Raw genomic sequence first — 13,888 nt, 5'->3', positions numbered from 1 at the left:
ACAATGTCGTTAAAGCCTAAAGCCTGACCTACAGCAGAAGTCTGGTCCCCAGAGCAGCACCACAAATATGTGGTCTGATTTGGTCCATAACAGTACAACACATACTGTCCTTCCACTGAACCTCAGTAGGACGACAGAAAGAGAGATTTCATACTTCATTCATTACTGTACTGCTTTTACTTTAATGATATAAACTTTGTATAAATCTTGTCTCATGAAGTATCATGTTACTTTTAGACTCACATTAAATACCAATTATATACCAGTGAATAGCTGTAACTTATTTTTTATATTTATTTTATAATCTCAGTTTGCCCCTGTTTCTTTGCATCCCTTTATTTATTTATTGTTAGTATTGTTAATTCTTATTTTGACGTCATGTCATGTTCTGTCCCACAGAGACGCACATTACATCCGCTCTTCCGCTAATTCAACCTGACCGCATGTGACCGGTTTTGGCCAATCACACGTCGATATTTGCTTCCGTATTCCAGGACTTGTCAAGCTGTGATTGGCTCAAGTCATCAGTAAGTTTGAATGTGCTAGTTCGTCCTGTCAGTGTAGAGTGCGCCGGTCATGAGGTTAGAGACAGAACATGGAGATAATTGCCGCCGTCCGCGTTGTTGTGAAGTCACTGTTGTTTGTGCTGCTGTGGTCAAACGGTGACGGGAAGGATTCGGAGCACAGCTACGTCACATGCGGCTCTCTGGTGAAGCTGCTCAACACCAGACACGACGTCCGCCTGCATTCCCACGATGTCAAGTACGGCTCAGGTGAGATCGGTGCCCGTGGATTCACGCACACGCTGCGGGGCTCGTGTTTCATCCTAACATTCTTACGTGGAGTCCAAAAACAGCCGCTATGACGTGAACATCCGTGGACAACAGCATCCTGAGAGCGCGGCCGTTTGTGTCCGACTGACGCTAGTGAGATTGTGTGGAACCTGATTAGGTTGTGTGGCGCCCACCATTGGGATCCATTGTGATCTACTGTTACGTTTGGTGATGGAGCAGTGCTGTGTTGTACTACACGATGTCTTACGACGGAACAAGACGGCTTCCTTGAGGCTTCCGGTCAGGACTTTCAGAGTAAAGCTAATTTACAAGTAAATGCTATATTCCTTTGGCATTTCGCTTAAGTAAACAAAAATACCGTAGTTTCCTCATCAGTAATTTCACCAGGCCATGGTGTACGTGTGCATGTGCTTTTATTGTCTATTAGCTTCAAGCAGCTATAAAACAACTTAAATATTCTTGTCAACATGTTTTTGTCATATGCCCACAAAGGAGATGATGATGATGATGATGATGATGATGATGATGATTAGCGGCTGCCTAAATTCACGTTTACGTGTTTGCTCACTTGGCGTCTTGGAAACTCGTCTCAAATACACTTGCTCTGTATTTGGACTTCATGGATGAAGGTCATCCATTTGAAGATCCACAAAGACGTATCTGTAGTCATCAATCAGTTGTTCTGACCTGGACCTGCATCTGTGGCGGTTCCTCTTGGTCCTGACTGTGACATAACACACTGACATCCACACCTACATTGCATTGTTGTGATTACTTCCAGGCTGTGCTTGCCTGCAGATGCATTCAGAGTATTCAGTTGTTTACTATTTTCTTTTACTTAGGATGAGCAAGAACAATGTGGTAAAATAAAAAAAGAACAATTTAGACTTCAGGCAGTTTTATGTAAAATTGCTTTTATTCATCTTCAAAAACACAGTACAAACATTCTCCAAAGTATAACAAGTGTTTCCTCAGAGTCAGAGTCTTATCAGGGTTTCTAATGTTTCTTTTAGAGGGTGAGGTTCATTACATATACATACCTTTTTAGTTATGGTTTCTGGTGATTGCATGAAAGATTTTGTAAAAGGGGGACATGATGAATGAATAATGATGCCGTGTGTGCGCGCAGGTAGTGGACAGCAGTCTGTAACTGGGGTGGAGAGCGCAGATGATGCAAACAGCTATTGGCAGATTCGTGGCAAACCCAAGTATCCATGTCAGCGTGGAACCGCCATCAAGTGTGGTCAGTCGATCCGCATCACACACATGAAGACGGGTCGGAACCTCCACACGCACCACTTCAGCTCCCCTCTGTCCAACAACCAGGTCAGTTAGTGGTGCACACACGCCTGCTCTCACTGTACCTTCATGGTTGTTGTTGTTGGTCTGTACGCAGCACTGACAACCTGTGTGTGACCTGCAGGAGGTCAGCGCCTTCGGCGAGAACGGGGAGGGCGACGACCTGGACGTGTGGGCGGTGCAGTGCGAAGGCCTCCACTGGGAGCGTGACGAGGCGGTGCGCTTCAAGCACGTGGGGACTGACGTGTTCCTGAGCGTGACCGGCGAGCAGTACGGCCACCCCATCCGCGGCCAGCGCGAGGTGCACGGCATGAGCTCTCCCAACCAGCACAACTGGTGGCGCACCATGGAGGGCGTCTTCATCCAGCCCAGCCAGGAGCCGCTGCGCCACGATGAGCTCTGACGCCATCGCCTGCAGGCCTCAGCGGACGCCTGGGAAGCGCTGTGGTGGCTCTGAAGCTGCCAGGGCCGAGTTTGAATGATGTAAAACATTTGACTCATCACATGCTACTGTAACGCACCAAGGCATAGAGAGAAGGGAACGGTATGTTGTGTTGTAGCCGTGCTTTCCTTAGTTTCTTTTCCTTTAGTTTTAGATTTGGTGAGAAAAGGAAGAGAAGTGCAGGGCTGACGGGCAGCTAACCTCCAGAGCAACCGCACTGGAAGGGCTGAAAGGCCTCATGTCCAATAATCAGTGTAAATATCAAATCCACAACAAATTCCTGAAACGTTGTTTGAGTGTAACTTAACAAGCAGTTGAACCCATTTTTAAAAATGAATTCATTGCAATAAAATGTGCAAAAACGTGTGTCAAACTGTGTGAAGTGTGATATAAATATGATGCTATCGTTTCCAGTCGTACAGAGTGAGTCTACACACACACACACACACACACACACACACCATACAGTGCAGGGTCGCGATCTGTGAAGCTGTTAGTGAATCAGCTGGTTTGCAGGGACTGCTGATGGGAAGTTGCTCTAAGCAGCTGAAGACCTGTGGACCCCGTTAGTGATGACGCTAGTCCAGGGATCCAGTGAACAGACCTCTGTGTGAGAGGCGTCCTCAGCTCAAATTTCTCCTGAAGGTCAGAGAAGTCTCAGACCCTGAGCATCAATGTGGCGTCTTCAGCAAGCAGCATAACACATACACACCTTCCTATTTCTGTGAACTATTGAAACTAGTTCACTGTTCCCATAAGTGATGAGCTAATGGAGAAAGGTCAGCAGGTTGTGCTGCTGGTAAAACCTGAGTGTTCCTGTGCTGCTATGGCCTAGCAGGCTCCTGAACAGGTGGAGTTGTACAGGCTGATGGCACCGGTAGGAAGGACCTCTGCTGGCGTTCTGTGGAGAACCTAATACTGATCAGCCTCTGGCTGAAGGTGTCAGACACACAGTTGTGCAGGCGACGTCCTGGGGGCGGTTGGTGAAGTGGTCCATGACCCATGAGATCAGGGGGGGCTCCACCTGCATGTCCTTCAGTTTCTCCCCCAGCAGCGCAGGCTGGATGCTGTTAAATGCACTGGAGAAACCAAAGCACATGATCCTCACTGAGGCTCCAGGCTGCAGGTGGTTGTAGGTGGGATGGAGCACATATGTGATGACATCCTCCACTCCTAGATGGGGTTGATATGTGAACTGAAGGGGGTCAACTGAGGGTTTGACCACAGAACGTCCAGGATCAGCCTCTCAAAAGCCTCCATGATGTGAGAGATCAGAGCCAGAGGTCTGAAGTCACTGAGGACTCTGGGACGTGGCGTCATTCACTGGCACAATGCATGACTTCTTCCACCCAAGAGGAACTCTCTCCAGCTGCAGGCTCAGGTTGAAGATGTGTTGGAGGACACCACAACGCTGGGGAGCTGTGGTGGAAATTTCCAATTAAGAGGCAGATGAGAGAGTTGTCTCTTGTGTGATTTATTATAAAAATAAAGGAAAACAAGAATAATGGGGAAAGCAAATCAAAAACATGGATGTTGATCGTGCACATCAACAAACCAAAAACCAGCTGTGAGATCAGTGCACACACCACGAAGGTGTGATGCAAAGAGCCCACGGTCCTCAAGATGCTTCTGCCTTTTAACCCTCTGTCCGTGTACGCTGGAACGTCTGTGTGGCCCAATCAGACTGATGCACCATCTCATCCCTGCCACTGTGTGTGTAGAGATGTTTACGTTCTCACACCTGCATCACTGGCGTCTGACTATCAGAGAGGAAGGAGCACTAAGTCTCAACAGACAGAGACACAACTCCCGGCCTTGGGTTTGGAAGAAGAGACAACCATTGAGCAAACTAGGTGAAATGTCAAATACATACAGTAAGACAAAACATAAGATATTAATTGCAGAACATACGTCATAAATCATATAATAACTGCATAGAAATAAGGAAGAAATATTTTTCCTATAAAAGGAGCACAGACTGTCAGCATCCTTGGGCTGATTCCATCAGGTCCTGCAGCCTTTGTTGGATGAAGCTTGTTCAGCTCCTTTCTCACCTGATCTCATCCTGTCACCTGTGATTGTGTGTGAGGTGGGGGTGAATGAACCCTGTGAGTGGTGTGAGGGGGATCTATCGTGGGCAGCGGGGGGTTTAGAGGCCCAACCTGGAATCTGTTAAAGAAGGTATTAGTTCACTGGCCCTGTCCTTGGACCCCTCAGTCACTGGCTGCTGGACTTGTAGCCAGTGATGGTCCTCATGCTCCTCACACTTCCCTGGTGTTGTTGTTCTGTGTCTGTGGTCCAGTTTCCTCCTTTTAGCCTCCTTCCCCTGTTTAATTTAGACTGACAGCTCTCTCTGGGGGGCGTAAACAGGGATCGAGGTTAACGTGTATAATATAACGGAGACTCACGGCCAGCAGCTCAATGTCAGGGCTGCAGATCCGCTCTTTGCCTGCTTTAATCTCATCTGGATCTGGATCCCTCCTCACAGACACATGAGGTCAGATGTGTTTCCCCGAACGGCTGCGGCTCTGAGGGCGATGTAAGTGGTGTAAATCACCCAATAAACGCTCATGAGTGAAGAAGTGTGTCACTTTTATCTGTGGAATGCCTTGACTCGCATATTTAAACAGACCTTTGTTGACAGTGTTCTTCAGGTTTAAATATGTTATTACTACTTGTGTTTAACGTTTCATTCTGTAGTTTTGCACTTTGCAAATTGTGATTCTGTCTGTGAAAAGCTCCATACAAATTAAGCTTAGTTACTTATTAAACCTGGTATCAACTATCTGATTCCTGATCAGAACCTCTGGTTCCGGCAACATCCACTGGGACCAGAAGCTCACAGGGATAAATCAGTGTCTAATTGAAGGAAAGCTGAATTGTGCGGCGCGCCGCGTCGTCCGGCAGGTGGCGCTAAAGCGCCGCGAACGTCACAGACTGTTCACTGCATCTGCATCTTCCCCTTCTGCATCTCCAACATCCTCTCCGTCGGCTTCTCACATGTGTGTACGGATTCAGAGGCTTTTAAAGACCAATGAAATAGCTTAGGTATTTGTACTTGAGTTTTTATTAATTATTATTCTTTGCAAGACGTTGTACATCTCCGTCGGAGTGTGTGATTTAGAACCACTGCAGCCCTTTCGAAGCGTTTACGCGTTTTCATTCAAAGCGACGCCACAGGCTGATTCCCACCAGATCCAGCTGCGACGTAGCAAAATATAAATAAAAGCCTGACTCCATTTTATTCCACTGCAGCATAAAAAGGAAGCGCGTTGAGAAATTATATTCCTTATGTGTTGTGATATTGGTGCGTCATGATTTAGGCCTATTCGTTTTCAGTTAGACTTTCGCATTTCACGATTTTTTACAATTCGTTCGAGAAATCCAATGATTCTGTTTCCTTCAATTTAACCGCCTCAGTCAAATGCGAACACGAATGTGTAACATAATTTCTAATGCTGTTGTGGTCAGCAGTGTGTGTGTGTGTGTGTGTGTGTGCGTGCGCGCGCGCGCAGGGGGCGTTCCCAGGCTCGGGACTCCCAGCAGGCACGAGCCTGAAGGGAAACGTGCCTCCACCTCTGGAGGAAGCGAGCTGCTTGTGTTTCCTCACCTTCGCCGCTTCACTGTAGATTAAAACCGGAGACGAAGAGAAAGGAACTAAACACACAACTGAGACAGAGAGACGCATCCACCAGGCTCGGTTCTGACACAGGCGGGGACGTCGATGATGGAATCGCTGAGTTTAATGTGCACCGTAACAAACATTTGCTCTGTTAATCTACAGAACGCAGCTGCATTAACACAGATCAGCTAAACGAGGTCTGGTGTCTGTCTGTTCTACTATATGTGATTCTATTATATATAATTAAGAGGAATAGATTTCCCATTTTGTTTCAAGCTAATAACGAGTTTTGTTATGGATTATGTGAATAAAATCAAACCCTTTCCAGCTGTTTGTTTCATAAAACAGATCTTTGTTCTTATAAGAATTACTCTTTTCTCAACTTTTACGTTTGAAATGTTGTTGAGCAAACGTGGACCAGACATGAGAATTGCACTAAATTAAGAAATGTTTAAAATGTGCTTTTCCTGCTCATGAATTTAGTTCAACCTGCAGCAGCTGTTTTCACATCTGCTTTGAGTCTCTTTTTTCATAGCTTTATGAATAGTATTTTTAATTTGTTATATTGTTTTTTATATTACACTTTAGAATTACATTTTTAATAGAATTTATGACAGACTTTGTGATAGCTACTAAATATATTTTGAGACAAATTGGCCTTTTTACTCAGTTACTTTTGATTTAAGTGGCCATTGCTTTATAACAGAGGGAGCACATTATTGATGGCGTTCATTGGAACCAGCATCAACCTCAAATGACAAACATGAGACAGAACCTTTCCAGTGCAACTTCAAATAAGTAATACTTGTTTTTCTTCAGTCTAATCTGTCACCGACTCGTTCTTACCATTTACTTCACAGCGAGTTTATTTCCACCAGAGGAAGTGATGCTACCACGCTCTTCATGGGTTCGAGCCACCACCACAGCTGTGCTCAGAACAAAAGACAAACACCACTTCAACATCCTTACATTTATTGCAGTCAGCACCTTGATAACATTCCAGACACGTGATGGTCCGTTTGAGGAGCAGGATGAGCGGCGCCGCTGACCGATGCCCTTTCATTATTGCACTGCTTGCTTCAGCTCCCACAGTAGTGCAACAGGGAAAGAGTGTCGAGCAGCGCGTCTGCAGACATTTCAACCAACCAGTGAATGATCAGAACAGTGCGACTGATGCTGATCCAGCCCTGCACAGAGCCTTTAACCACAAAGGATGTCAGTGACGAGTGCAGGAGGAGAAAACCACCAACAGACTGGAGACGAGCGGTGAGAAGCCTTTTAAAGAGCGCGGGACGTTGAACCGGAACATGCCATTTAAAATGTCTAAAAACCAGTTGGTCTTGAATGCGTTTCCCTCTTTACAGCTGCAGATGTTGATCCTGAGCGCGTTTCTGTATGAGCCGTGAGACTGACACAAATGAAAGCACATAAAAACACTGAACCTCATTCACTCACTGTACAAACGACACTCAGATTTTCATGATCTTTCTGTTTGTTGCCTTAAACACACATTCACTAGGACTTGACCACAGAACTATTGAGTGAATAACTTAAACTCCACTGTTCACCTGCACAACACAGCAGAGGAGGATCATTCCTCAGAGTCAAGACCCTATAAGCAATATTGCACTACTCTGTTAACACTAGTGGAAGCAGAGGCAATACTGATAGGGTCGTGTCTGCAAGGCGACGAAGACGAGGATGAGGACGAGACAGGGACCGACCACAGACGGGACCAAGGCGCCGAGAGGACCGGCTCTAGAGCTCAGCAGGTCACAGAGCGCCAGACACTTCTCACGTCAGTGTTTTGTTGATGCTTCTTGTCGTATTATTGTGATGGTTGCTGAGACACTGTTGATGAACGGTGTCACAGACGGAGCGGCTGATACCTGCAGGCAGCCGTTCACACAGTTCACCTGATAATAAACACCACCACATCCCAGATCTGAGGGTCCGCTGATTTAACTCCTGCTTTTCTGAACGTGCTGGTCCAGGTTGGTTTAGTTCAGTTTAAGGAGTGTTCAGTAAAGTTCCTACACGTTAAGCTATTTCTATTAAGAAAACTGTCCACATAGTTTTTGAGCAAAGACACAAATATTTAATACATTTTTTCGAGTTGCAGATGGAAACGGATGATGTCAAACAGAAACGGCGGCGTCACTGAGAAGCCTGTGTCCTCACAGCGTCAGTGTTCTACAGCGTTCAGCTCCGTCCTCAACACGAGCTACAGGTTTATGTCAAACACAAGTCACACGCGAGAAGCTGCAACAAAGCAGGCTTTTCTGTTCTTACTTGAACGGTGGCTTCATTAGGAAAACATTTTCAGACTCCTGTTCTGCAGCGTCACGTCACCCACAGACACTGAGCCCGGTGGTGCTGACTGGATGCACACACACCAGACCACTGCATCACGACCTCATCTCAGCCCGGCCCGGCTCACCTGCGTCTCCGGCACCGTCCTGTCATCATCAGCCGCGGTATTTGCCTTCTGGCACTGAGACACGCTCCTACAGGCTGCAGCTCCACAGCCTCCATCAGCTGCATGTCATCTGATGAAGCGCCACCACCACCTAATGGAGCTGCTAAATGTTTACATCAATGGCTGCTGGAATTCCCTCATATTAAGTCGTGCTCATTACAAGTTATAGATTCATCTACAACACCTTTAATCCACACGGACAAATAAAACATCTCCAACTACTCAGGGCAGAACGTTTGACAGACACTTTGTTGTGGTTGAAGCTTCCACTCCAACCATTAAAGACACAACAAACACACACACACGCACACACACACACGCACACACACACACGCACACACACACACGCACACACACACACACACACACACACACACACACACACACACACACACACACACACACACACACACACACACACACACACACACACACACACACACACACACACACACACACACACACACACACACCCCTGCCCTCCACATTCCTAGCCTCATCCCCCACCCGCCCCCACCCTACGACCTGCTCCAAATAGGAAACTTACCCCATTTTCCCACCCACACCGTGACTTCTTCAAGCCTGCACACTCAAATTATGCTTTGAAAGGCTGACTGGCTAAAAGAAGAGTCCAGCTCTCACACACCGCTCACAGCTGAAGCCGGGCTCAGGCCCAAAGGGAAGTGACTTACTGCACAGCCACTCTGAAGCATTAATGCATGTCAAAGCCGCAGCATTTGTATTTTTAAATTAATCTAATTAATAAAAATATTCCTTACAATTAGTTTACACATTTCTTTTTTACAAAGTGTGTATTTATTTTAGATCACTGTCATGGTTGGACTGCATTTACAGCTAACCAACACACACTTGGCGGAGGATCTGAAGGCTCACGCTGCAGACGAGCATTTAAAGCTCCTTGGACCCAGAGTTGAGTCCACGCTGCTCGTAGCCACACTTTACATGTGTAACAAACGCTGGGGAAGTTGACCTCAATGCACGTTACTTAATCTGACACGTGGTGTGGAACGCAAATGGTGAACAAAATGTTCTTTTTTTCTTCTTTGGAGGAAGGCGTGGTGCAGGAGGCCTGCAGCTCCCACAGTCAAGCATTAATGGAGCACGGAGGCTCCTCCTCAGGAGGAGCTCCCACAAACGCCTGCTACTTCAGATATGAACTTAGTTAAAGGTACAATGATTGAGAAGTTATGAACCCAATGACAGCAGCCTTCCAGTGTAGTCGCAAATAGTACAAATCAAACAATTTTTATCTTTAATAAGGAATTATTATACAGAAATCTGCTTCTCTTACTAGATAAATGAGGCCTTTACTGACTGTGTGCCTGTTACTGACTGCACTGACGCGGCTGTGGACACTAACAACTACACTTCTTTACTATGACAGAGTGAACTCTTCTTCTCTGTAACTGTGGTGCGTTTGGAGGGAGGGGGGGGGGCGTCATCCAACCATCACCTCCACAGGTTCCTGATGTTTCTGTCACGGTGAAGGACAAAGGCCCAATGCTATGACAATACTATTGCACTACTTTAGCGGATGGTACAGTAGTGCAACATCGTCAAAGCAGCTGACCCCTGCGCGCGTGCACGTCACACTACGTGACAGCGACGTGCCGAGGAATATGAGAGCCAGGCCGCGCGCCGTCCCGTGCTGCGGCTAGCTAGCCGGCGGGCTAACTCCGAGCGCTCCCACGTGCGCGTTGCTTTGAAAGTGTGTTTGTCAGCCAATGCCCTTTTAATATTGCACTGCTCATCTGATTTCACAGTAGTACAACAGAAAAGGGGCCTTGGGCGACACGGCTGCTCCGCAGATCCGTTCGCCCTCTTCTCAACCCAGCGTGAGCGCCATCAGCTGGGAGCGCGCGCGGGGCCTGTGGGCCTGCGAGCCACGCTGCTATTAACATGTCGGAAGCGAACCAGCAGCCGTGAAGCGACCCAATAGGCTTATCAGGCTGACAATGCGGTGTCTCCTACGTGGCGTTTAATGCCAAAATAAAACACCGTGTTATCCGCGCAGACTGGGAGGAATTGTACAGATGCTTCGGCCTTAACAATTGCAACAATTATCTAAAACGTGGCGGACGGTGCTTTCTTCAGGTGACTCCGTCGTCTTCCTAATTTGTTCCGGTCCGTAATAGGCTGTGTATTCGTGGGGCTGGGGAGGGGGCGGAGGCGCGTGGGGGCGGCCGCCTCACCGGGAGGAAACGAGGGTGGAGAGAACATATATAGGGCAAAGAGCACATTCCGCGATCCACCACAAACCTTCATCTAATACCTACTATTCCTGTCCGTTTGGCCAAAGCGGCCATTTGAAACCCGGCTCGCGTCGGAGCCTGTCGTGGCCGTGGGGGTGGGGAGCGCGAGGGGCTCTGTTATTCTCAGTGTTCACACAAGTTTACAATCAACCAAAAGCGCAGATTCAACACATGCGCACGCGGGTTTCAAACTCCACCGCGTTCACGCAAACGCACCGCGTCTCCGTCCGCGTGTGATGGGTCCAAGGTAAGAACCATCTCTGCGCACGGGCTCAAATGTTGCTGCAGCCACGCACGACAACAAACTTCACACAGCACATGTGGGCTCGTGCCGCTCTGCTCTTCAGGAACACTCGGAAAACGTGCATTTAGTAGAGACGCTTTTCTCGTTTAATTCGCATATTTGGGGCGACCAGCTAAAACCAAAGCTGCTGTGATCACAATAAGTCGGTGACTTAACTCCACTTAATGCTTTTTTGTCAAACCTACATGCACCAAACGAATCTACTGCTCAACAACACGACACACGAACCTGAAAAACATCTGACCTAAAATGTGTAGTTTGCATCAAGTAGAACCCATCAACGGTCCAAGTGCTGCTTTTACCTGGTTGGTCGTTTATCTGGGACCAGACTGTGTGAGGGCCCGGGTCCAAATGTGCGGAGGAACCCGTTTCAGCCTTGATATCTGCAGCCAAGAATAATCATATGCATGGGCGCCCACCTGTCAATCACTCCCCTTATCAAAACACGCGCGCGCGCGGACACACTCAAACAAACACGCGCACACACGCATGTACAATAGCCGCTTTACAGTTCTAAGATACGGCATCTCCGCGACCAATCAGACCCACCGATTACCACGTCCGTGTGGCCGCTCCACGCCATCTCCGCCCCGCAGCAGCAGCGGCAGCGGCATCGCTCGCCTCGCGCAGCCACAGGCTCTCGTGGACGGTACCTGGCGGAGGCAGGCCGGTCCCCACAGTTCAGCACAGACAAGAAGCACACCGGAGCCAAGTTGCCCGCTTTAGCGGGAAAGCGTCTTGTCCGTTTGCACCTATCTCCCACGCACGCGCGCCTTGTAGCCTCCAGTAACAGTTAGCGAGGTTCAGTGGCTCCTCGGTTAGAAAAACGGTGGTTCGTCCATTAGCAACCTCACGGCCTCCCAGCTCCGGACTCCATCTTTGACTAGTTGACATTCAGCTCTTGCCGAGACAAATTCCTTATTTGCATGCCAGCCTGCCATTGGTCCGCTTCGGTCCTTGTCTCCACGCTCATTGGTTTAAAATTTATCTCATCACATTGGGGATTGGGCAAATGCTAGAAGGGCGTCACTGTGTAGTTTAATTTTAACAATGAACACAAATTCTCTTTTCCATTCACAAATTTCTCATTACCCGCCTTTGATGTACGACATCGTGTTATTGTGCTTCAAAGGATCGAAGAAAATCAACAGTCAGCAACTTGATCGACTGCAGGAGTTGTCTGAGTATAACATAAATGGCAAATCCACACTGGAGACCACCCTGACATGAAAGCACTAGCTACGTGTGGATACAACCTCCTGCTGCTCCATTGTACACGGGCGACGTGCTTGTTGCTGTTGACTCGAGTAGGCCTCATTACGTCTCACTGTTCAGAGAAAACCTGTTCCCAGTGGCGAGAAGCAACAGCGGCCATCAACGTCGCGTGCACGCATCCAGCGAACAGTCGCTGGTGGCGAGCAGCTGATTAGTGTAGTTCGCGGAGCAGGTCCGCGTGGAGGAGGAGACGGTCAGAGGCGCAGGGTGGGAAAGGTTAAAGGCGATGGGGCTCACTCAGGAGCCGCGGGCGACGCTCGCAGGAGGCAGCGGCCTGTGAAATGCAGCATTCCTGACCAATGGAGCTGAAATGATTGCATTGTCCGGAGGAAGGGAGCCACCTCCGCAGCGGCCACCCTCTCTTCCTCTCCTCCCAGTGTCAACGAATCCCCGCGGCCCCGAAGTGGATGTTTGTGAAAACAAACAACCAGAAACAAACGAAAATCCTCGCTTACGTACTTGAAAAAAGTTACTATATCGGTTCAGGCATCCAGGCTTTAGCCTGAGAGCCGTATGAATGAGTGGCTGTGTGTTGTGCGGTGCAGTAACCTGCGTGTACTCGTGTCCGTCCATAGGCTGTGATATATGTGGCTTTACTTTACCCTGGAGTTTTGAAAAGAAAACTGTGAGTCATGACGCGCTTTATCTGCTATGTAAAGAATGCGCGCTCACGTCGCCTCAGCTTCTGCCTTATAGCGACGCACGCGCGTCCGCAGGAAGCTCCATGCCCATATTTAGTTGTGACAGCTGACTGCGATGTATATATGCGCTGTAATGTTGGATTATTTGTGTTTTCACTTTGGTCACAAAAATCTGACCAGATAATCAAAGTTTCCCCCCAAAGCAAAAGGTTTGATTTTAGAGGGAAGCTCTAAATCATGAACAAATACCATATATAAATTTAAATACACATATTTTTCTCTGTCTGTCTCCAGTTTTGTGCTGACAAGCTGACTTGTGTGCAGACTATTTCATTTACTTTACATGCAACCTGCAGAACTAAGTAACACACGCTAATACAAAGTCTGTAGCTTTAGTCTATATGGTGTTAAATGGTTTATAATCTTTTGTTGTCTGCTTGATGATCTTACATTATACAAAGCTGGGATTACATTGCATACTACAATATTGAAATACTGAAAATATTGCAAAGCGTCAGTGTTTAGTTCATCCAGTTAATTATCTGAAACAAAGGATCACTGCCTTTAAATTTAGCCTCAGGTTTTATAATTCATAGCCAACTTTTCTAAAGATGTTCAACAATTTAGTGCACAGTTTGTTATAGAACATATTCCTAATCATCCACAACAATATGATTTTGGCAACATATATTCGGTCTCTTATAAAGTGATGACAAAATGAAATAAACCATGTTTGTCCTTACAAGCACAGGAAAAACA

The 13,888-nt window shown here is 47.4% G+C and overlaps 1 protein-coding gene across 1 annotated transcript; it reads left to right on the top strand.

Annotated features, from left to right (window-relative positions):
* Window positions 1-506: 506 nt before the first annotated feature.
* sdf2l1 (stromal cell-derived factor 2-like 1) lies at window positions 507-2,901 on the top strand. Its single transcript, XM_029134579.3, has 3 exons — window positions 507-773; window positions 1,924-2,120; window positions 2,218-2,901. Exons 1-3 carry the CDS (start codon window positions 596-598, stop codon window positions 2,494-2,496), a joined length of 654 nt encoding a protein of 217 aa, XP_028990412.1. The 5' UTR covers window positions 507-595; the 3' UTR covers window positions 2,497-2,901.
* Window positions 2,902-13,888: the final 10,987 nt, after the last annotated feature.

The sequence above is a fragment of the Betta splendens genome, chromosome 19, assembly GCF_900634795.4.
Source record: "Betta splendens chromosome 19, fBetSpl5.4, whole genome shotgun sequence".
NCBI lineage: Eukaryota > Metazoa > Chordata > Actinopteri > Anabantiformes > Osphronemidae > Betta > Betta splendens.
This window is presented reverse-complemented; position numbering and strand designations above follow the sequence as displayed.